The sequence below is a fragment of the Typopeltis vanoorti genome, chromosome 17 (genome assembly GCF_054136105.1).
Source record: "Typopeltis vanoorti isolate ZY-2024b chromosome 17, IOZ_Tvanoo_1.0, whole genome shotgun sequence".
In the NCBI taxonomy this organism is placed as follows: domain Eukaryota; kingdom Metazoa; phylum Arthropoda; class Arachnida; order Uropygi; family Thelyphonidae; genus Typopeltis; species Typopeltis vanoorti.
In genome coordinates this window covers 35,038,121-35,064,521 of record NC_143565.1, presented here as the reverse complement: position 1 = coordinate 35,064,521, position 26,401 = coordinate 35,038,121, and the positions used below count along the sequence as shown (strand labels likewise).

The following is a 26,401-nucleotide window of genomic DNA, read 5'->3' as shown; positions in this document are numbered from 1 at the left end:
TCAGTTTGTTGGATGTAAGGTTTTCTATGCTGGCTTTGAAGTGGGCTGAGTTTTTTATGTGTTATGGTGTGTTGCCAGTATAGCGTGTGAGCTCTTTGGCCAAATGTTTAGCTAATTTGTATGTGGGGGAATCAATGCCATCCACTATGGGATGTAATGGCACATTTTCTTTATGTATATTTGGGAGTCCGTAAATACGGGGGGGGGGGGGTATAGAGTTAAACGGCTTTAATCTGTTGGTAACTTCAACAGGCCAAGAAGTGACTTTCTTAAGGAGCCTGTGAAGTTTTCTAATTTTTGAGTTGGTGGGATTGTATTAGATAGGGAGGTAAGTAGCCCGATCGAATAGAAGAGCATTAAGCTTATCTTTGTAGTCCTTTTGGTTAAGTACTACAGTTGCATTTCCCTTATCCGCTTTGGTAAAAGTTTGGTTAACCTCGGAATAAATTACCAAAATTTTAAAAAAACATGACCTCACCTCCTGTTACAGGCCCTACAGAAAATTTGCATCCCTTATCTGCTCCACTAAAGACCAACCACTTCCCCTAGACCTACCTGGTGTATACCAGGTCCCTTGCAGTTGTAAACTGTCATACTTTGGCCAAACAGGTAGGACAGCGAATATCAGAATTTCTGAACACAAGGACTACATCCGGTTTCACAAGTACAGCCATTGTGGTCTTGCAGACCATGCTCTGGATACACGCCACAGAATACGGTGGAAGAAAGCTACAGTAATACACTGTAGCAAATACAAATTCGAAAGACTATTTATGGAATCAGCCTCAGCCCTAAGAAACTCTCCAAACCTCAACAAATTTGGTTGTATGCGACTGCCCCTAATTTGGGAGGCATACATCAGCAGACCTTCAGCCCAACGGCCAAGAACACCTACTTAGCCTGCTAGAGGGCACCATCAGGACTTCTAGGAGAATGATAGCTTCATTCTCAGTTACTGTGTTGTAGTGCCTGCGTGCACATGTCTTTTTGTAAGTTCCTTTTGAAAATGGCAATGTGACGTTGCCGAAATATCGGAAATATTTATTAAAGTATAATTTAATATATATTCGGATCTATGTTGTTCAATTCCCTAAGTGATTTAGAAATGCATAACCAACGTATAAGCCTGTCTACGAGAATATTTCCATGCACTTGGAAAATACTGTAATATCCCAAGTTTACCATGGAAAACTTATTTATTTAGAGCATTACACTTAGGCATTCTATTTTACCTATGCTAATTTTATAATATGATGAATCAATTGTTTTTGATAGTTTAATGGCTTAACACAATGCAACAGGTAAAGCAAGTATTTTTTAGTAATATTTCACCTTTAGTTACTAAATAATTTTCAAGGTTACAGCAATCACAATGTAATTGCAAAGACACATCATAAAGAAGTATTGAGTAAGAGTATAAGATATTCAAGCTAGTATTCTTAGTGCTCTGAAATCTCCACTCTCGGTATAGTGAAGTGGCTGATGTTGTTACTTTTGGTAAAGGAAAAAAGTTTTACAGATATTTAACAGTTTTCTTTTTTGCAGCGAAATTTATTTAAATTATGAGAGTGGACTGTAAAACATATGCTGATTTGATAATAGTCTGTCATTTAACAACCATCTTCTTTTTAAAGTTGAGATTTTTCTCCACTTGACCAACCAAACTTTATCAAACTGAAACTATTACATGTGAAACATCTTGTTTATTAAAATTATACATCATAAAAATTAGTTTCTTTCATTATACTTGTGTACCCTATGTAAGTCAACATTAAGTAAAAACAATAAATTTGTAAATAAAGATTTAAAACATTACTGTAGTTCATCAATATAATTATGTAAGTATAAAACATATGTAATTTAATAGTACCAGCTCATTTAGTTCTTGATTAGCTTCTTCATGCTTCCATTGCAAATATTCTTTTAGAGTTTGTTGGAATCTTTTCATCAATGGCTGAAAAAAAAAAAAAAAAATTAAGCAGAATAGGTTACAAGAGAGAGAGAGAGAGAGAGAGAGAGAGAGAGAGGTTTATTTTAAATTATATGTTAAAAGAAAATTATACTTAAATCAAAACAAAATACATTTAAATTCTGAATTGAAACTGCCTTTACAAATATTAAATACCAGCAAATATTTAATAGTATTAAATAAATTAAATAATACAGAGGCATGTCGCATAAAATGAACATCAGGAATATGGAACACTCCACAGGCATAGCACATGCTCGAATGGGAGCTGCAGAGTTGATTCCATTTTTTGTTAAGGGCATACATATAGTAGTGGGATGGAGAGGGCTTTCAAGTATGTCCCCTGCAGGAGAATGAAAATGCACAAATTCTTATCCATATTTTTATGTGTAGTGAAAATAAGGATAAGGAAATAAACCTAGAAAAGCTGTGCTTGACCTCTAGAACAGGTTCACAGTATTATCTAATCCTTGACCTCTTAATGTATATAAGTTCTATATACACAATAATCCCACAGATGGGATTAGTGTAGATATAGAAAAAAAAGTTTCATGTGAATCTAATCAACAAAAAGTTGTAAACCTACAGTACCTCAGCATCATGGATGAGGTATGGATTAGATAATTCCACATCCAGAAACCCTCTTCTAGATCAAATAGATAATTTTTAAACCATTTTAAACATTAAAAGAGAAAGGTGGTGATCTTACACAGCAATGAAATTCATCTACCCCTTCAGCACCTAGTCCAGCCATAAACAGGGTTACAGCTTGAACAGTACATAAAGCTTTAATCTATCAATAAATCATTTACAGCTTTCAGCACATACAAACCAGATGCATAACGTGCATATAGCAGAACTCAATGTTCAAAATGTCTGCCAACTGCCTTCATGCATGCATGTGTGATGTCTATGAGACCATATATCAATGATGGTATGCACAACATCCAACAGAAACACTCAAAATCCACCTTCAGGATGGTGACGCTGGGGTATTATTTCTTGAAGGCTACTCTCTCAAACTCCACCCACAATTTGAAGTTCAATGGATTCAGATCAGGACTTCCAGATGACCAATCAGATGGTGATATGTGGTCAGGAATATTCGTTTCCAACCACTGCTGTGTGTCCTTGTGTGTAGGAACTGAGTCCTGTTGGATAGGTCCACTGCCTACCATTAAACAAAGTGCTGTTCAGGGGCCATACCACAGGTTCTTGATACACTATGGCAGAGGTTTTGACACCTTTCTTGCAGAAATGCAACTTGGATACCTGCTGATACATCAACCTTCGCACCAAACCATCACTGCTGCAGAGTAATGACTTCTATGAATCCTGGGTGCTATGGGACGTGCTGTGCAACCATCTGGAGTAAATACTTGATCGTTTTGATGGTTAAATGACTCTTCAATGGTGAAAATCTTGTCATCTGTGAAGAGAATATCTCTGTGTCTGTTGTTCGCGTACTGCCAGAGAAGCGCATTTGATTTTATCACCCTCTGCCGCATAAGCTGTGATGTTAGGAAGTGTTCAGTAGAACAACGATTTCACGCCAAGGTCATCAGTTAGTACACATGATGTTCTCTGTGAAACGTTCATCTCTTGCAACATCACTTTCTGTGTTCTCACAGGATTACGGCAGAGGCATGCCTTCAGAGCCCTCCCAAGCTGTTGCATTTTAATACAGCTTGATTGGCCTGATCGATCAGGCTGTATTAGATATACTCTTCAATGGTGAAAATCTTGTCATCTGTGAAGAGAATATCTCTGTGTCTGTTATTCACGTACTGCTGGAGAAGCGCATTTGATTTTATCACCCTCTGCAGCATAAGCTGTGGTGATAGGAAGTGTTCAGTAGAACAACGATAAACTCTCACGCCAAGGTCATCAGTTAGTACACGTGATGTTCTCTGTGAAATGTTCATCTCTTGCAACATCACTTTCTGTGTTCTCACAAGATTACAGCAGAGGCATGCCTTCACTGCCCTCTCAAGCTGTTGCATTCTAATACAGCCTGATCGACCTGTTCTTTTTTGGTCAGATATATTTTCTGTATTATCATAATGGTTAATAGTCCAATGCACAAACATCCTACTGATCCTGAGTGTTTTTAGTGTGTTGCAAATAACAGTTGGCCGCATTCCTTGTGAAGTGCTATTACAGCTACATGGTTTTCATAATCTCCCAACTGTATGTTAACCTGTACAGCTAGATAACTCTCTCTCTCTACTGATAAACACATGAATGTTGGATGTGCACAGCACAACTAACAAAACTGGACTCATGCAGTGTGAGTATTGCAGAAGTGTGCTGAAGTTGTACCAGTATTTATGGCAAGACTGTTTACATTCCCTGTCAACTTTGTCAACGCAGCTGGCAATATGTGAAAGTTTTGTTGCTAAAAAAACATAAAAGTACATTTTTTTAAATAATAAAAAACAATATTTTGCCTATATTAGGCCTCACTATGAAATGAATTGGAATATAAATACAAGCATGTATCTGCATATAACAATGCAGATACATGAGTGAAAAATTTATAAAATATTTTTTTCTTCTTACACAATTTATCAATTATTTATTCTTTTTAAAAATGTCTCTTCAGATTTCTGTTAGCAATAGAATTTCTGCACTTTAAGGAGAGTTTTTTGTAACATCAATGGAAAGCAATTCGTGAAAAAGGGCAAGTGTATCAATAGGATAAAATTTCTCAAGCAGTATGGCACAGCCCCGATAATCCCTACTTGTTATAAAATTAAAGAAATCCCAAAGCCCACCCCTCCTTAATCCTTCCTCACCCTCGGAGTGATCAGAGGATGAATTGAAAATGTTGGCAAAGCATGATAGTTTATACACCAGAAGAAAGGATTACCCTACGCATGAAGGTCACATCACTATGTCTGGTTAATGCAAGAGGAGGGAAGGAGGACATCAAGAGACAAGTTAGCAGCTTGTCTCAAGATATGAGATTGTCTTTTTCAAGTAAACAATGAAAATTTCAACTGGACCGCCAAAATGGAACTAATAGAATGGACAAGGAAACTGAAAACAACATGATTTGAAAATGGTAATGTGGAATGTAAGATCATAAAATCAAATATAATATAATATAATATATATATATATATATATATATATATATATATATATACAGCAATCCCTCGATTAATGCACCCCGATTAGTGCATTCTCGATTAGTGCATTGTTTTTTTTTTCGATACCCAAATTTGATTAGTGCACCTATATACATCTTAAAAGTAAATGTTACAGATTTAAATTTTTTTTTCTCTGTACATTTTTTATGGCTAACTATTTTAAAAGATTACTCACTAGGATGAAATAATTTAGTTACCGATTTAAAATATTTTAAAAAGTTATTTTTAATGGCATACTACACTGTTTCCATATATACTATGTTCCAAATTTACCACCAACATTTATGTCGCCTGCTAATTACATAGCATTTTGCTGATAATTTCTCATGTCTCTCCTTTGCAATTGTTTTCCTTACGTTTTTTATTTTAAAGTATTTTCCCAACCTTTAATAATGAGTAAAAGAATTAGTGAGCAAAAAAGTGGAAGTGTGAAAAAGATTTGATAAGTAATCTCATTGGAAGAAAAACTTGAAACAATAAAGAAAAATGAACAAGGTGAGTTCAGAGCAAATATAGGACAAAAATGGGTGAATCAACTATAAGAGCAATTTTAAGCAAAGCTGCTGAATACAAAGAGAATGGTAAGGCAGTTTCAAGTTCATCATGCAATGCACTAGAAATCAAAGTATTATAATGATTAAATTAGAGAGACTTCTTTCTGCATAGATCGAAGATTGTAACCAAAAACGGATCCTACTAAGCACTAATCTTATTAAATCAAAAGCATTAAGTCTCTTTGAAACCTTGAAAGAAAGGGTTATCAATGATGAAAAAGAAGAAGAATTCCATGCTAGTGCTGGGTAGTTTGAGCTTTTCAAAAAGAGAAATAATCTACATAATGTTCTAATCACAGGCGAAGCTGCAAGTGCAGATAAGGAGGTGGCCGCAAATTATCCAGAGATTTTGAAGAAAATTGTAGAAGAAGGGGGCTATTGTGACCAACAAATATTTAATTTCAATGAAACTGGCCTTTTTGGAAGCGAATGCCTTCCAAGAGTTTTCTGGCCAAATCAGAGAAATCTCAGCCTTGTTATAAAGTGTCAAAGTCGAATGAAATTACTGCTAGCAATATGTGAGCTGTTTGGAAGCACACTGTGCAAATGATTTTAGAGGCTTTTTAAATTAATCTAAGTTAATTAAATCTCATTCTGAGAAAGTGAGTGATTCCAACCTGCTAAATTTAGATGCACAGCAGGAAGATCCTGAAGAAAATTTAATCACTGACAAGCCCAACGAGATTTCACAGAAACAATTAAAATATTTTTTGAACGATCGAAATTTTTAAGCAGCAACACTTAGAGGCTGATCCTGGTGAAGAGAGAAGCAGTAAAATTTGCAGAAGAGTAAAAGAAGCATACTGTCAGTTGTATGGGGGGAAAAAAAAAAAAAAAAAAAAAAAAAACCAGAATGCCCACCAAACTACATTAGCTCAATTCTTTGTTAAGAAGTAGAATAATAAATTTATATTCTGAATATTAAAACATATTATACATATATGTCTTTCAGCTTCATAGTTTTCCTTTAACTAGGCCCTGAAACATACCTTAATTCTTTTATAAAAAAAATTAAGGGTCAAAAAAGAAATTTGAGGAACGAATTATACTTTTTCCCATAGGTTATTATATTCGATTAGTGCATTTTCGATTAATGCACCTGTTTTAAAGAATGCATTAGGAGCATTAATCGAGGGATTGCTGTATGTATGTATGTATGTGTGTGTGTGTGTGTGTGTGTGTGTGTGTGTGTGTGTATATGTATATATATATATATATATATATATATATATATATATACAGGCCCGGCTGGTGGCATGTGCGAAATGTGCAATATACACAGGCACCGCAGAAGAAAAGGCACCTAAAAGATGTCAAAAAATATGAGATAAGAGTTTAAACGAACAACGAATGGTACATATAATTATGAATGTATGTCATTTTCCGTTCAGGCCCCTTCAGATCTTCCCGGAAACGAACAAATAAATTCTGAAATTGTATCCTGGACCCGATTATATCACTGTAAATTTTGATTAAAATTTACGAAAATATACCTAAAATAGTTCTTTATTTTTTGATGTATCATAAATCAACTTATGATTAATTGTTAATTTTAAGTTAATTAAAAGTTAATTTTAAGTTCCATGTAAGGGCCCTATCCTAATTTTAATCGAATCGGATGCATGTGGTCTGGCCCTAAAAGTCGGCTTACTACTGATAACTCATTCTTCTCAACATTCGAGCCTGTTAAATTAGCGGGCTGTTAGGGCAGCATCAGCAACACAAAATAATCGGTGAACTCTCGAGTCCAATGCAAAACATTCTTGTAAAATTCCTTTATCTATTTTCATTGAATCTTCAAAATTAATTTATTTATTAATGAAAAATTAATGTAAAGAATATTTGAATAAATCTCTTAACTTTATATTACTATTTTATATTATTTTGAAAATTTATATAACTTGAAAAAATTTGTATAAGCAGGACTAATAGGTAACATTATACTGTAAAGCGGTTTTCATTTCCTGTTCGTTTTATTCACACTTTATTCAAAAAAAAACTTTTTTGGAAAGGCACCGAACATTGATCACACACACAAGAAAAATACTATGCGCCGGTCCTGTATATATTATGGAGAACCCATCTGTGAAAGGTTGGTCAACCTCTGCTACCATAAGCAATAAGGAACTTATTCACATTTCATTTGAAAAGCTGTGGATTATATTCCTTAGGAAACACATGTAGTTTCAGACTGTTCCAGAGAGCAGCAGTGGAAGGAATGAATGAAGAAGAGGAGAAATTTGTTTTGTGGGCTTGGAGTTGAACTGTGAGAGGATGTTAGTTACCTGCTGCATGCATTTGGATTTGCATGGATTTGCAAGAAAGTAGGGGAATTACTGATGCCAATTCTGATAAACAGGTGGCTATAAAAAATTAGGCTTTCTCTTTTGCTCGAGTCATTACTTTTAACTTCAAACAGCTCCTAACCCTATACAAATCACAAATCTGTCCAACCATTGAATACTGTACTCACATCTGGGGTGTCCCTAAGAGCTCACTGGCTTCTAAACAGAAAAGATTAGTTTGATTGATTGATGATCCCTCTCTCATTGATACATTCCACTCACTTTTGCACAGGCATTCATTCTTCACAGCCTGATCTTTTATAAAAAGATGCAGGCTGCAGAGAGGTTGGTCAACCACTAGTACCATGGATGGGCAATAAGGAACTTATTCACATTTGATTTGAAAAGCTGTGGATTGTATTCCTTAGGAAACACATGTGGTGGAAGACTGTTCCAGAGAACAGCAGGTGAAAAGATGAACAAAGAAGAAGAGGACAAATCTTCTATAAAAAGATACAGGCTGCAGAGAATGAAAACCTGTATGAAAGTGAGTGGAGTGTATTAGTGAGAGAGGGGTCATCAATCAATCTAACTACTCTTTTCTGTATAGAAGCCAGGGAGCTCTTAAGGGTGGCTGCAGAGAATGAATGCCTGTGCAAAAGTGAGTGGAGTGTATTAGTGAGTGAATAAGTAGTCATCAATCAATCTAACTGCTCTTTTCTGTATAGAAGCCAAATAACTCTTAGGGGCACCACTTCAGTGTGAGAGAGAGAGCAGTATTCAATTGATGGACAGATATCTGATTTGTCTAAGGCTTAAAGTTCAAGTAATGCCTCAAGCAAAAGAGAAAGCCTAATTTTTTGGATGCAGAGGAAGGAAACAATATTTGTGATATGTTTTCTGCCAAGAGGAATTTGAGGTTAGAGTATTCCAAGAAGGTAAATCTCATCTTGAATAGAGATTTGAATAGAGATTTAAGTATTGTCAAGGGTATAAGATTGGAAGAACAGGGTTCTTTCTTTGTGGGAAATAATACAGAGCTGTGTTTTGCTAGCATTGAAGTTGACAAGGTTATCCGAACTCCATTAAGAATGTTTTGAAGAACATAATTTAAGGTAGTAGAGGTAAGAATTCTGCAGGTTGTGGTGATTTGTCCTTTGCAAGATTTGCCAAATGAAAAGGAGAAGTGCAATGTGCTGTCATCAGCAAAACTGTGTACTGGAGTAAATCATTTATGTATAGAAGGAAGAGGGTGGGAAAGGAACAGAGCCTTGTGTGACTCCAGCATTAATTGTATAGATAGAAGATAAGGAGCCATCTATACAATTAAGTTAGCATCCAGTCAGAAAGTTGGCTACTCAATTGCAGAAGTCAGGGGAAGACCAAATGATTGGAGTTTACTTAATAGATCTTTGTACCAAACTTGGTCAAAGGCCTTGGAAATATCAAGGACAACCACAAACGTTTCCATGGTGTTTGTCCAGAGATGGCTGACATAGGTTTAGCAGATCCCCCCTGCTGATTAGCAGTGATGGAATCCATAATGTTGGTCATTTATTAGATGAGATTCATCAAGGTAGCATAGGAGTTTGGGCAGTGATGGTCCGTTCCTTTGCTTTAGAAAGAACTGAGTTGAGAGAAATTGGACAGTAGTTTCAGGATAAAGATTATTTGTCACTTTTCTTAGGAATAAGAAAAGTGACAAATTGTTGGAAAACATCCAACAATTTGGATGTTTTCCAAATTGTTGGATGCTGCATATGAGCTAGTTTCCAGGCTGCAGGATAGATAGCAGTGGAATAAGAAAGTATACATAGGCAGAATAGAGTGGGAGCACAGACTGGAGCACAGACCTTTAGAACAATTGGAGTAATGCCATGAGGGCTAGGAGACTTTTTTGGTATCCAATTTGAGTAACATTTTTCTGATCGCTTTCTGGTCAATGCAGCATTGAGTTTTGAATTTGGAATGGTTGGAGGACATTTACTATGTTCACCTATGCAAGAGTTGGAGGAGAAATAGGAAAACAGGTTTTCATCACCCAAAGAAAAAGCCAAACCCCCTAGTTGGGTAATGATACAATAGCACCATCTAGGTGTAATAGTAGTGGGCAAAAGTTACAACCAATAGCTTTGGCTAGAGCCCAGAAGGCATGGCTGCCATTTAGGAAAGATGCAAGTTTCCTGCTTTTAGTGTGCTCAAAATCAGTTTTTGATGTGGTGATAATTTTCTTGCAGCTATTCTGGGCTTTGGTGCAAGTAGTATAGGAAGATGAAGTTTTGGATGTAAGCCAGTTGCAGTATGCTTTTGACTCTTTTTTTGTACAGCTTGAATAGATAAACTAATTAAAGAAATTCATAAAAGCAATATTAAAACACAGGCATTACCACAAATTGCTGTGGAACCACGACATAATGATCTGTAACACAAGATTCCAGCAAAAGGAGTGCAGAAAATGGATGTGGTGATCAAATGATGGGAAAACCAAGAACATGATCGATATCATTACGATTAAAAGATGGATAACATCAGTACACCAGTCTCAAACTTTTCAAGGAGCAGAGATACGAGGGTGGTCTGAAAAGTTCTCGGCCTAACAATGAAAAAACGAATTTATAATTTCAAAATTATTTTTATTTTTCAACATAATCTCCCTTAAGACTAATACATTTATTCCAGTGATGCTCCAATGCCATTATCCCATCCCTGTAGTGGTTCTCAGTAAGATCTGCAAAATACCTCACAACAGCTGCAATCACCTCTTGATTCGAAGAAAAACGCTGACCAACGAAGAAGAGTTTTAGTTTTGGGAAGGGATAGAAGTCAAATCTGGGGAATAGGGTGGATGTTTTCCAACAATTCATAGTGCAGATCCCTTAATTTTCCCATTGCGAAAACACCTTTGTGGGCAGGTGCATTGTCCTGATGAAAGATGATTTTTTTCTTCTGCAAATCGGGTCTTTTCTCACAAATTTTTTTGTCTAGTCTAGTTAAAAGATCAGAATAATTTCCCCGGTTATTGTTTTACTCTTTTTAAGATAATTAATAAACAAAATGCTTTTAGCATCCCAAAACACCAATGCCATGACCTTTCCTGCTGATGGAACCGACTTTGTCTTCTTTGGTACTGAACAACCGGCTTCTGTCCACTGTTTTGACTACTTTTTGGGTTCTGGTGGGTGTGTAATGGTGAATCCAAGTCTCATCCATAGTAATAAATCAATGCACAAAATCAGTTTTATTCTTGTTAAAATGTGCCAAGTACTGTTCAGAGATTTTCATGGGAGTGCGTTTTTGATCTTCTGTGAGCAAGCGCGGCATCCTTCTTGCGCAAAGATTTTTCATTTGCAATTCTTCGTGCAAAATATATCCTACGTGTTCTTTTGAAATGCCTATAGTCTCAGCAATTTCACACACTTTGACTCGCCGGTCATCCAATACCATATCATGCACTTGATCAATGATTTCTGGTGTTGTTACACTTTTTGGAATTTGCTGTTTTCTTGTGTTTACGTGCATATATCATTCAGTCTTATGTCACAAGTATCCTTAAAACAGCAAATTCTTATCCTTCACGGGGAAAATGCTACCAAAATAACCGGTAAATTAGGAAAACTTTCAGTTATACAAGGTAGGTTACGAGCAAAGATCAATTTCTTAAAAAAATGCTGCGACAACAAGATTATTCCCAATTTCGCTAAGATTAAAGAAATGATAAAATCTCCTGGAGCTCATAATATTTACCAGAACACCAGTTTATCACTAATCCGTAACCAACTTAAAGCTGCTAAACGTGATCTTGCTATTCACAGTCATCATATTTCTGATCTGCGCACTTATATTTCCACAAATTTGGATCCGCATCTTTCTCACATAGTTCTAAGTGTGGCTAAACGTTCTACTCAACGTGCTTATAATAAACTAAGTCAACATCTAAACCGTAAATATGAAGCTCTTTCGTCTAGACAATCCAAGCCCTTCATAACTCCAGATAATTGGATTGTCAATATATTCAGACGTCCTTTAACTGAAAGCGAAACCCTCATCCTGTCAAAAGGACATGATTTTTCTATTGTTCCTAATAAGATACCATATCTAGATTTCCTAGTTAACATTGAACAGAATCTCAGTCATCTAACTAGTGATAAAGCTAATGCTCTTCGCCTAGAAGTCACTTCTTCTCTACTTAAAGCCAAACTTCCTCCTTCCAACATATCTCCTTCTGAAATGAAATCCGTACAGTCCTTGAAAAAAAATAATCACCTCATTATCATCAAAGCTGACAAGGGAAAAGCAACAGTAGTTATTGACTCAGCAAATTACAGAAGAAAACTTTCTCTTTTGCTTCGAGATCGTTCCACATATCAAGAAATTGATTATAATCCAACCAACAGTTTTATTCTTGTTAACTAACTAAAGAAATTAAATTCTCTCTTAGATAAAGTCATCAGTTTAGATAAAGACACAATCGAAAGACTTAAAACTCATTTTGCAAGACCTCCTAGATTTTATGGTCTTCCAAAAATACATAAGATTGACTATCCTCTTCGTCCAATAGTAGATTGTATTGATTCTCCTACTTACCGTATAGCCAAATATCTAGCTAAATTATTGAAATTTTACATTGGCAACTCTAATTCTTTTTTAAAAAAACTCATCAGATTTCTTAGAAAAATTAAAAAATATCTCATTACAACCTACAGATCTTATGGTTAGCTTTGATATAGAATCTTTATATACCAATGTACCTCTCAAGGAAACTTTAAAATTACTTGCTGACATCTTTCCTGAAGACATTATAAAACTATTCGATTTTGTAACACATTCTGGATATTTTGTATGTCAAAATAAATTTTACAGCCAAGTAGAAGGAATGGCCATGGGAATTCCTCTTTCTCCTGCTTTAGCCAACTTTTATTTAGAACATTTAGAAAAAGTCCTCTTCTCATCTATTTTCCCTCAACCATCCTTTTGGGTGAGATATATAGATGACATCTTTACTGTTTGGCCACACAGCAAAAACTCTTTACCTTCTTTTTTAAACAGTATCAATTCCTTGCATCATCGTATAAAGTTTACTATGGAAATAGAAGAAAACAACCAGTTATCTTTTTTAGACGTTCTCCTCATCCGGTCACCTTCAAATACCCTTACAACTACAGTATACAGGAAACCAGTGTTCACAGGTCATTATATTCTTAAAGAATCAGCCCATCATCCATGTCAAAAAACAGGAATTATAAAATGCCTCATCAGAAGAGCCAAAACTAATTGTTCTACTTTTGATTATCTACAGAAAGAACTTTCTGCTATCCAACAACACATAAAACTCAATGGCTTTTCTGAAAAAAGTACTCAACATCTTCTCAATTCTTATAATCCTCCACAAAACAACAAAGTTTCAATATGTCGAGTGCCAATTCCTTATATCTCCGGTATTTCAGAACCTATCGCAAGAATTTTAAAGAAATATGATTTAACAGCTACGTCTTCACCTATTAACAAATTGTCTTCTCATTTTCCTTCTCCTAAAGACAAACGCTCAACTTTATCTCTTCCTGGAGTTTATCAAATTCCTTGCAACTGTGATCTCTCCTATTTTGGACAGACTGGACGTTCTCTTGAAAAAAGAATCCAAGAACATCAATCCTCCATTCTTCACATCAAACCTGAAAAGTCTGGATTGGCTCAGCACGGGATTGAAACTGACCACAGCATCCTTTGGTCCAGGACTTGCCTCTTGCATAGATCCCGTTATAGGTTTGAACGTTTGTTCAAGGAAAGCGTGGAGGCCATGCTCCATAGTCCCAACCTGAATTGTAATGACTGTATATCTATATCAAAAATCTGGGAAAGTCTAATCAAGATTACTCATTAATTTTTTGTTTTTTCGAATCATGTCTCTACTTCAAAATATTCCGTTTCATACTTAGTGATATAACATCACGCAGCGTGTTCTATTTTAAATGATCTATTATTAGTATTCTAGCTTGTATTTTTTAAAACTGTTCTTGTAATACCACTGAGGATGGTCTGCTATTTCCAGACCAAAATATTTGGTTAATTAAATATCTTTCTTGTGTTTACATGCATATATCATTCACTTTTTGGATGTCCTTCACGTGGATCATCTTCAAGGCTGGTACGACCATGTTTAAACTTGGCAGCCCATTTCTTAATTGTCGAAAACAAAGGAGAAGAGTGCCCATAAACTTTGAATGAATTTCTTTTGACATGAAACCGTCTTTTACAAAGAATTTTATAACTGCACGATACTGAATTTTATCCATTTCAAGAGATACAGACAACACTTTTGATTCAGACAGCTGTATAAAACAAACTACTTGATAGAATGACTTGCAATTTCACATGGATGCTTATGACAGATGCACCAACTTAGAAAAAAAATCTTGCCGATAGTGTTGCCATCTATGGTTGAGACCGAGAACTTTTCAGACCACCCTCATATAGTGTTTTGTTCAATTATCATCTTTATATAATCTTCTTCTCTCTTCCATCATCTATGTGGATGATGATGAGGCCAAATGAACTCTTTCCACTTCTGTGTGTCCCGGGAGAGTCCGAACAATTCTGTCCAATTTGGTGTCGCTTGTTGTGATTTGGTTTTCAGGTCCTCTTTTGTTTTGTCTAACCATCTAATTCTGGCCGTCCTTTGGATCTTTTACCTTCCATCGTTGTATTCAGGGCTTAAGATGGTAGTCTTTCTGTTCCCATTCTGGTCACATCGCCAAACCATCGCAGTCTTCTTTCTTGGATTTTGTCTATTATTGTTATTTATTGTTTTAGTCATTTCCTTATGTCTTCATTTCTTAGTCAATCCAGCAGAGATACAAGTAATCTTCATAGCCAACCCATTTCAGTAACTAATAATTTTTTCTCTTCAGCCTTTTTGAGATTCCAGCATTCCTTTCCATAGAGGAGTATTGGGAGGACCATTGTTTCATAGATTCTTACTTTTGTTACTTGTTTGATGTCTCTTGACTTCCATATTATATTAAGTTGTCCAGAAGTTTAGGATGCTTGACTGATTCGTCTGTTTATATCTTTTATAATTTCACCATTGTACTCAATAACTCCTCCAAGGTAGGTGAAGTTTTCTACCTGCTCTAGATTCTTACTATCAATTTCAATTTTCAGATTGGTGTTTCTTTTTCCTATTTGCATAATTTTTGTTTTGTCTATATGTTTAATCCAGATTTTATACACTCCTCCTTTATCAGAAATTCGCTGTAGATTTTCTTCTGTGCTTGCAAGTAATGCAATGTCGTCTGCAAATTTTAAATTTGTCACATTTTTCCCATATATTTTGATTCCGGAGTCTTCATTGTTTAAGGCCTTATTGGTCGCTTCTTCCAGTGTAAGATTGAACAGGTCTAGTGACAGATTGCATCCCTGTCTTACTCCGCTCTCTCTGTGTGGAACCAGTTGGTTAAGGCATCCTCCATTCGTACTGCACTTTCAGATTTCTCATATAGATTCTTTATTATTCTTATGGTTTTGTTGGGAATTCCAAATTCTTCCATAGTTTTCCATAGTTCTCTTCTATGGATTGAATCAAATGCCTGACGAAAGTCTATGAAATTTATGTAGTAACTTTGGTTGTACTCGAGTGTCTTTTCTATTAGCTGTCTTAAGGTGAATAGTTGCTCAATTGTGCTTCGCCTTGGTCTGAAACCGGCTTGTTCTTCTCCTAGTGCCAGTTCTATATATGACTTAATTTGTTTTTGGAGTACTTTCGTAAAAACCTTACTTGGAATACTGAGGAGGCTAATGCCTCTGTAATTATTGCATTCTGTTTTATCTCCTTTTTTGTATGTAAGATTTATAATTGATTTGGTCCAATCAGTAGGCACTGCTTCGTTTTTGTAAATTCTTTCAATTAATATTTTTAATGGTTCCAAAAGTTGTTCCTTTCCTGCTTTTAAAAAATTCTGCATGTATTTGATCAATGCCAGGTGTGCTTTCCTAGTTTTGAGTTTTTCTATGTTGTGTGCTATTATTTCTTTGGTAAAGATATTTGTTTCCTCTTCCATTTCAGTGGCTGGAATCGTAATATCCTGGGAGCTGTTTTTATTATATAAATCTTTGAAGTATTCTTCCCATCTGGCCATTCTTTTTGTTTTACTTTCAATTAGTTGTCCCTCTTTGTTTTTGATCATTATAATTTTTGTTGCCCGTGACTTACTAATTTGGTCTATTTGTTTATATAATCCATGAAGGTTATTTTCTTTTGATAGCTTTTCTCCCATTTTGCATTTTTCTTCTAACTGGTTATTCTTGTCTCTTTTAATTAGTTTTCTCATTTCTCTGGTTAATCTATTATATTCATTTCCGTTATAGTTCTGTTTTAGTTTCGTGCTTTTCCTTTGATCACTTAACCTTTTTACTTCATTCGAGATCCAATCCTTTTTACTTTCTCTTTCTGTGTAACCTATTGTTTTTTCTGTCGAATTTAATATTATTTCCTTTAATTTGCACCAATGTTCTTCGATGTTTATATTCTGTTTTGTAGTTCCTTCAGGTTTTTATCTAGTTCTAGTTGATATTTTCTTAGAATATTGTTGTCTTGTAGTTCAGTCTCCTTTTGACTCTAAAAGTAATTCCAGATTTTAACTTTATTCTTAGGTTTGCTAATACTATCTTATGGTCTGATCCACAATCTGCAGAGAAGGATCTGCAGTTTAGGATACTTGATTTCCATCTTTGGTTTACAATAATATAGTCTATCATATTCTTGGTTTGTCTGTCTGGTGATATCCATGTCCATTTTCTTTGGGGTTTTGGATGTTTAAAGAGAGTGTTGGTTATTGTTAGTCTATTATTTGAGCAGAAGTTTAGCAGTCTTTTGCCATGCTCATTGCTTTCTCCATACCCGAACTTTCCGATTACTCTTGGCCAGGTATCCCAGGCTTTGCCTACTTTTGTGTACATTCCCCATTACAATTAGGAGATCTTGACTTGATGTCTGCTGTACAGATTTTTGCAAATCTATATAGAACTCCTCAATGTCTTCTTCTGATGATGTTGAATGGTGAGTATACTTGAATAATAGTTAGTGATCCGATTGATGTTTTAAATCTTGCTTTAATTATCCTAGGTGAGATAGGATTGTAGAACAATAGAGAGTTTTGAGCCTTTGGTTTTAATATAAGTGCTACTCCTTCTTGGTGTTTGTTGTCCTCCCTGCTTGAAGTTAAGATTTTATACTGTCCGTGGTGGAATTCTCCTTTTCCAGTCCATCTGGTTTCGCAGAGTCCAATCACTTCCCATCGGTAGTTGTCTAATTCATGCAGTAGTATTTCCAATGCTCCTTCCTGGTGAAGAGTTCTTACATTCCATGTTCCTATGCTTGTTATGTTTTTCCTGTCTATTAGGTGATGTGTTGTTCCAATGGCATATTTTTCGCCTTCACTATCTTGGTTCCCTAATAGTGGGCGCGACCCTTGTTTGACCGGGTGACGGTCGAGCCGGCATGTATCTTTAGGTTGGTTAGAGTTCATTCTTCAGTTTCAATGGTTAAGTTTTCTTCAAGTGTCAACCACCACTCCTTGACCTGAATTCAGCCACTTTTTTTTTTTTAGTAGATAGTAAAAACTACAGTTTGAGAGGAAAGAGTCACCCCTTGCCCTCAAGTTGCTCTAATAGCACTGGGGGGGGGGGGGGGGGGGGGTAAGAAGTAAGAGAGAGAGTAGAGGGAAAGAAGAGTAAAAGACCAGTCTCTACATATGATATACCAAGTGTATATTGTATGAAGTAAGATCAAGTCTAGCTTGGGTATCGCGGGTTTGCCATGCCCGTACTCACCAATGTGAGCCCCTGAGAATATATATATATGAAGATGATGATAGAACAAAACACTTGTGGCGCCAAAGAGGAACTCAGACACCACCTGTTGGCAAGAACAGTTTCACTATTTGTCACTAACAAATAACACTATTGTTCACTCTAAATCAGTTTTCCACATACAAAATGTTTTATTTTTTATTTGGCTCCAAAACATCTGTCGCCAAATGGGTCAGTGCCAAAATGGGTTTAGCAGCACCCAAATGACTCTCGAAATGGCAGCAACCAAATGGATGTGCCTAAATGTACACTCAACCTCATTTAGCTTTCAACCTGGCAGTTGCTAGGGAAGAAAGGATTATTAGCTTGGATATCTAAGAGATAGCTGATTTCAGAAATGGCAACCAACAACATTTGTAGTAAGGAATTAAGGACTTCTTTTTTTTTTTTAGGGGGGGGGGACAGTAACAGTCACAATTAACTTTTATATGGCATAAATATAATTTTTTTATCTATAATAAAACTGTTTATCTACTTGTAAAAATTAGAATAATATGAGCTGCTTGCTAATCCTTAAAAGAACTGATGCAGGCCGAGAATTAAAAGAAGCTAGTGACTAGAATAATCAAATTTCAAAGAAATAGACTAGTTTTAGAACTGCTTGCTTTACCAGACAGAACAGTATCATTATATTGTTTCTTTTCTCTAAATGGTTAAAAGGAAGTAATAGATTTCAGATAATGAAATGTGAAACTCCCTGTAAAAAATTTCAAACCAGTAGTAAATTACACAAAAAGTAGTTATTTATAATTCAGTCCCTGGTGCTGATAGGAGGATGTAATTGGAATACCTTAAAATAAACAAACTTGAAATCAATCTGTATGTGATGTGTTTCTGAATGTTTTCACCATACATATTTGCAGCAGTTAAGAACTAGATACAATCACTAAAATGAGCATTTCCTAAAATAAAATTCATCTGTTTGTACACTTTTAAGCTAAAAGGTGAAAATTTTCAAAAATTTTCTTCTGAAAGATTACTGTATATAAATTTGTGATATTAAAAAAAAAAAAAAAATCCATTAGTGTCATTTCCCTCCAAATTCTCCACTCTGAGAGGACACAACTCATCACTTATCATAAGTAATACTTCACCACCACTTCCAATCTTGCAGAAATATGCTATACCCTTCAACTTCTATTCCTGTCAGGAAATCATCTTCTGTCAATGAGGTTTCACTAATCCCAATAATCTCTGGAGAAGCTGAGGCTATTAATTCCACCATTTTCTTTATTCCTGACACTCGTGGCATTTGTATAAAGAAACATTAATGCAATGTCAGTATTCCTCCAGACTCCATTTCATTCTGCAATATACCACAGATTCCCCAATCTCCCAAGCAACTATTTCCACAAGAGGCAACCCCTACTACCTCCATCCTTGCAACTCTAGCTTCCATGCCCTAGCACTCTCACTTACCCAGAGAACAAAAATCTCTCCAAATGTCTAAGTTCTTCCTTGTTCAGGTGCAGTCCATCTTTCACACACAGTTCTTCTATCCTTAAGTGCTTTCCAAACATCTACATAATCCAAGCCTTTGTTTTAACACATTCTTGTTAAACATTGTTCTTTATTGCTGATCTTCTCCTCAACTCTGTATTACCATAACTGAGTAACATGCTTGCATCTTCTGCTGTACAATCTCAAACATTAACCTCAGATCTCTCACCATCCATTCACACCACCTCTCAGATAACTCGTGCCTATCATCACTATCATCTCATCCACATGTTTACAGTATCATTCCTCCAGGCAAGTTCTTCTAGCATTCTATTTTTCATTCCACAAATCATTGAATCTCCATATATCACACCTCTCACCAGTCAATTCATTCCTTGCTCATCTGGATCTCTCTCTTCTCTCTCTCTCACACACTTTCTCTGACACTGTCCCTTCTTGCTTTCTCACTTACTGGCCTTCCTTTCATCGCTCCATCCCTTGTTCCTGTGCTATCTCACCTTGTCATTTCTTATCTTTTTTTCTGGTTCTCTCATCTGCATCTCTCTTCTCTCTCTCTCTCTCTCTCTCACACACTTCTTGCTTTCTCACTTACTGGCCTTCCTTTTATCTCTCCGTCCCTTGTTCCTGTGCTATTTAACCTTCTCATTTCCTGTCTTTCCCTGGTTCTCTCATTCTATCATTCCTATAACTTTCTTTCACTATGACTCTTATTTGCCTCACATCAGTTATCCTATCCAGTCTTCTAATCTCTTCTTCAAGCTTCTCAACTCATTTTTCATACCCTCCACTTTTCTCAGTACTGCTATCTCTGTCTCTTCAAATATCCTACTCTAAATCAACATTTTCCCATCCAATCATCCTCCAAATGTTTGTCTTCTTCACCCTCAAGCATGTTATTTGTATCTCTCTGCCAAAATTCACTCATTTCTGACAACCACTACCACTGCTACTGAAATCAGTTAACTTTATATCACCAAGCTCTCCCTATAATCTAAATAATCTTCACGATCTGTAACGACTTCTAAATAGCATATTAGTTTTTGTCCACCTAATATCCTGTGTGAAGAAGTGTTCAAAGCATGCTCTGACAGTCCTGACTTCCCAAAATAATGATAGTGAATGTATTTTTATGTCCTCCAAGGTGGATGTTAACAGAACTTTCTGTCTATCCATAGTAGGTCAAGTTATAGCCACAAGACACTTCATACACTCCAGGATATGCTAGAGGGTGAAGTTTATCCTTAGAAGAGCAGATCAGTGTTGCTAATTTAACATGAGGTTTGAATATGGTGCAAACGCCTTGTTTTATTAGTACTTTGGCTGTCTTTTCTAATGTACCTCTGAAATAGGGAATAGGAATAATAATGTTTTGTTCTTGTGTATTAGAGGAGGGAGGAGTAATGGGACTACATAGTGTTTTATCTTTTTTGTAGGAATTGTAGCCATTGGCTAAGAAAGCATGGCACAGATATTTAAGTTCTGTGGAAAGAGCTGTATCATTAGAACAAAGGCTCTGGCTCTGTGTGTAAGTGTTTTTGAAATACCATACTGTTGGGCTGGATGATGATGTGATTGTTTATGTAGATATCTTCTTGTGTGTATTAGCTTTCTGTAAATGGAAAAAGATAGTGATCCATTACAGTAGATTACTTTTCTACTGTGAAGTGAATTCTGGAGTGTTTGCTGTTTAGGTAGGTGACAAAAGCATCCAAAGTGTCTTGTCCATGGGGCCAAATGGCAAACACATCATCAAAGCATAACCACACTAGAGTTATGCTTTTATGTAGCTATGGTAAGTATTTTGTTTTTAAAGTGTTCCATGTAAAAGTTTGCTGAAGGCAGGGAGGGGGGGAACCCACAGCAGTACCATCAATCTGTTAGTAGATATTTCCTCCCCATGTAAAGTAACCTGCATACATAGTAAATTTGAATAATTCAAAGATATCATGGGGAAACTTAGATGTTATGAAATCAAGAGTGTCTATTAGTGGTACATTAGTAAATAAAGAAGTGACATCAAAACTAACCATTATGTTTGAATTTTTAAGGATATGAATTTGAACTAATGATTTGAAATGGACTGAATTTTTTACAAAAATTGAGGAGTTGTCAGTAAGGGAGTCGAGAGACTTGGCTAACTGTTGGGCAAGTTTATGAGTAGGATTATCTATCCTATCAACTATAGGGCATAGGAGAATATTAAATTTGTGGATTTTTAGTGCTCTATAAATGTGGTGTGGTTTAACACGAACAGGTTTTATTTTGTTGATGATTTCTTGGCCAAAAGTCACTTTTTAAAAATAATTTGCAGACTTTTTTCTTTTGAGACATAGTAGGGTCTTAATCTATAATTTGGTAAGAAGAACTGTCACATAGGAGATCTTGCATTTTTTTTTTTTTTGTTATAATCCTCTTGATCCATGATAACTGTTGCATTACCCTTATCAGCTTCAATAATAACAATATTTTTATTCCTATACAATGTTTTTAAGGCAGCCATTTCATTCTGTGGTATATTACTTTTTGGTGGTTTAGCCTTGTTTAGGATGCTTGTTATGTCTAAATGAACATTATTAGCCATTGCAGGTGGAAGATAGTAGATTCCCCATTCTACATTCATCATGATTTCTAGTTATGGAACTTGTTTGGGTGTAACGGCAAAGTTATGATCCAGACTGAGAGCATTCTTAGCTTCTTCAGCAAGTAGTGCGATGATAATTTTATGACCACACGATCTCGTCAAAGTTGCAGTCAGAAAGTAGTATCTTGGTGCTGTTATAGGATTTCAAATTTCTTGAAGTGCCTGCTTTGGATGCTTTTGTCACCTATCTAATATTCCTTATGCCCTAAACTTTTATGAATTACTTTTTTTGCTGCAACTTCAGAGATGTGATGTAGGATGATCCACAGTACTGGATTTAAAATATTAATTACTTTTTTCATGTAGAGCAGTGACAGAGCTGTTTAACTTACTAAGCACCATGTGAGTAGCGGCAATAAGTTCTATCAACATTAGAACCAAATTTTATTTAAAATGTTGTTTCATTTTTTGCCTCCAAAATAAAGCACACAAGATTACTTTCTCACTATTTTCACTAGCTAAATGGAAATTGTTTAAGAATGACATTATTAATATTTTTAGTTGTATGCTATACAGAGGACTAATATATAACAAACTGCATTATAACTGTTGATTTTCATGTGTTAAGGCTTACGTACTGAGAGAAACTCATGTTAGAGGCGTAATAAAGTGAAAGAGCACTAAGAAAGGATTAAAAATATTTAATCAATATTTTATAATGATATTTAATTATTTAACTTTGTCTCAGTCAATGAAACAACATCAGGAAGTGCAATATGAGACTTGTAACACTTGACACAGCCCCCATAATTTCACTATTTATGTTTTAAAGAGCTGAAAAAATCATCACAGAATATTAGTTCATTGTGTCTGGCTTGAAAAGATTAGAAATTTTAATTGAGGAGTGAATACAAAACTACTACAAGGACAGAACTTTGGAAACAATGTCATTGTTTTCTACTGTTTTGGTTGAAAGAGAATAATACTTTACATCCCTCTCCCTCTCCATTTGCAGCACAACAAGCATCAGTTGACTCTACTGCTTACTGTAAACAACTGGGACTACCTTCTGATCTCACTGGTTGAAAAATACTCCTGGTTTGTGCCTCATAGGAACTACAGAATAATTACATTTTCAGGAAATAATCTTTGCTTTATTAGATGCATGACATTTTCTATAGGGCCCCAAAAGAGGTATAACATTTTCCATTATTTATTTCAGGTCAATTAGTTATGAATTCAAACTCAGCTCTCAATGCATATTTCACTAGACCAACAGATAACACTTGCCCCTGATTACTTTTAAGGGAATGAGCACTCCTTTTTAAATCAAATGTACTCAAGCACACCATTTAAATTGATTAATTGTCTAGAAGAGCTAACCATTGAAACAATGTATCTGCCTTCTCTGCAGAATACTTTCAATTCAGTTGGTTCTGAATCTACTTTTAATCCATCCACAGTTATGTTATACTGGAATTTTAGATTTTACTTTAGTATTTTTAAATTATTGTAGTTCTTCATGTTCCTTTTTTACTTTTAATTTTATTTTGTTATGCGAGATATTAAAGTTATTTTTTTAACACTTCAGTATTTATATTTTAGATTCCTGAAATATGAATCTGAGATATTTTGAACTTATGCCTACTTATTTGACAATTATAGTTATTTAAAATATTTTAAGTAAATGCAACTCAAAAATCTCAAACGATTAAGAAGGTGAATACTTATGATAATACTGCAGTAATCATAGGAAATTCCATTGCAGACATGCTATATTAACAAGCAGTTAAAGATATATTTACTTTTACAACATGCATAAGAAGGCTCCAATTGAGTGCTTATTTGAAAACACATCCATTATAGATATCGCAAAATTAGACAGCACAAACATACTTTATTTTCATAAGCATAGAAATTTAATTCCACATGATTTTCAAACTATCACTCATTAGTACAAAGCCATGATATCTCCGAATTTGTTTACCTGGATATAAAATATCCGATGTTTTTTATTATCCTTTCTTTTTAACTCTTTTTCTTCAAGCAATCCTGTGCACTGAAGAAATTGATAGTAATTATATGCTGTTATATACTATTGTACCTTGAATTACTCCCCATCCTTCTCTCTTTCTATTTGTTTTCTCTTTAATCTATAGCTAACAAAATGCTGATACTTTCATGTCTTAAAGTTGATTCACAGTATAAACTGAACTTATATCTCTCAATACAGATGCCCAAAACAAACAATGATAATAACTCTGAGGAAATAGCCTTAATGACTCAATAGTCTAGAGTAGGGATTCTCAACGTGTAGTATGTATACCCCTTGGAGGGGGGGGGGTAAATTTTTTTGGGGGGGAATACACAGTGAGAGCTCAAAAGTCGCTAGATCTAGTAATGAAGTCTAAGTGTTGGCAACACTGATACTGATTAATGAGAACTAAGTGATGAAGTGCAACGCTGTAGTTCATGTCTATACATGTTTGTTATTGTTTACGTCACTCTTTGTGTTTATCGATATATATAATTTATGAATACAAAATTTAATGTGCATACATATATATACATATTATTTGATTTAATTTAAATGACTAAAACACCGAGAATAATAAAGAATAAGGTTTAATGGGGACACTGCTAGTTTCATTGGTAAATCAACTTCTTCAGGTGTCAAAGTACAAAGAATTATACACAATAATCTGACAGAAACATTACATAATAACAATCTACTAGAAACTGTAGTACAGTTTAAATTGGAGTCTGCGCTACAGTTTCAGCTGTATGTTTATACGTGCGTGTGATATCGCGAGAATGCCAGCACTGGACAGCAGAGCTGTGCGAATCAGGTAAACTGTAGCTAAGGCTGCTATTCATGTGGGTTGAATCGAGGGTAATTTCTTTAGACTCAATAATACGTCTTTCAAGCTCATCATAACATTTGTGAATATTAGAAGTTTGAGACCAGTCTATTTGATGTTGGCAGCCTTCATCAGAGCTTATAGAAAACAAGACATGGCTGGCGAGAGCGCTGGCTCGAATTCTGTTTTATATATATATATATATATATGTTTTATTTTATTCCACTGTTATATTATAACTATAGTTTTATCTATCTATACAAGGGGGTACACTAGTTACATACACATTTCGGGGGGGGGGGGGGACGTGAAGCATAAAAGTTTGAGAACCACTGGTCTAGAGGTACGATTCTTGCTTCTAGTGCAAAAGGTTTGACATCCAAATCCTGGCTGAACTGAGTTAGAATTCCCTGGCAGTGAATGAGCTTAAGGAGAAGTAAGATAAGTACTGTGTGCTAAAAATTAGCATGGGTCTTCCATGATTAATTTTCTGATTCCATGAAGATTGTTGTTATGCACCATACAGTCGTTTCTGATCTTGATGAATTATGAACAAGGCTCTCCATTCCACTCGGCCTCTTGTCCTTTCTTACAGCAATTGTAAGTTCAAGTTGGTAAGTTCTTTTATGTTGTCCATCCAACTCTTTTGCAGTCTTCCTCTCCTTCTCATGTCTTCAATCTCCCCAACATAATCGCCTTTTCCAATGAGTCATCTTCTTGCATAATATGTCCAAAGTATATCAACTTCTATTTAGCGATCATTGCCTTCAAGAAGTATTCTGTTTTTATACTCTCTAAAACTTTCTTATTCCAGTCCATGAGGGGAAGAGGAAAGGAGCAAGAAGAAAAGAAAAAAAAGAAGAAAGAAGAGTAGGGATCAGTTTACAGATAATATAACAGATGTATATAACATGAAATAAGGCATGGTGTTGCATCATGTACCTTGAGTTTGCCACTGCTGATGTCACTAAAGTGAGCCCTCAAGGGATCGATGGAGATATCCATATAATAATAATAATATTTAAATGTTTTTAGTGAAGTAGTTGTTAAATTGTTACATAACACCTCAAGAAGTCCACATACTGTTTACACCAGTGTATTTCAAATTGTGGGTCACAACTCATTAGTGGATCCAGAAATCAATTTAGTGAATTGTGACCAGTAAAAAAAAAAAAGTTTCACAAACACTGGTCTACATGACTTTAATCCCTGCTCTACACGCACATTGTACTACTGTCCATCATTGCACACTATGCCATCTACTGCCCACTTAACTAATGTGATCTCTAGCAAATTTGCCTGTATGTAGGGAAACAGTAAAAAATCTGAGTTTCTGGGAGGAAAGAAACCCTGCTGCTGCTCCATGTGAGATTAGTGAGATTAGCTAACTAACTTTTAAGCGAAAAGTCTATATAAAGATTTCTTTGGTTGCAACAAGAATTTAACTCTTTTCCAAATCAAGGAAACAATGTCAAATTATAACATCACAAAGGAATCTACTTTGTCCTTTAGCTATTTAAAGCTTAAAATGCTTCATATCTGCCAATTACCAATACCACTTGAAAGTCTGCAATTTGTGTGGGGGAAATTATGGACCAACTAGAGAACTGTGTGTATGTTGGGAGGATAATGATCAAAGGAGGATCATTATCCTCCCAACATGGCCTTATC

The 26,401-nt window shown here is 35.4% G+C and overlaps 1 protein-coding gene across 1 annotated transcript in view; it reads right to left on the bottom strand.

Moving 5' to 3' along the window:
• LOC150097286 (coiled-coil domain-containing protein 40-like) overlaps window positions 1–26,401 on the bottom strand; it is a 298,600-nt gene that overhangs the window by 228,085 nt on the left and 44,114 nt on the right. Inside the window, exon 4 of the mRNA XM_090406906.1 lies at window positions 1,871–1,954. Within this exon, the coding sequence (XP_090263032.1) occupies window positions 1,871–1,954 (84 nt within the window). The remainder of the gene's footprint in view (window positions 1–1,870; window positions 1,955–26,401) is intronic.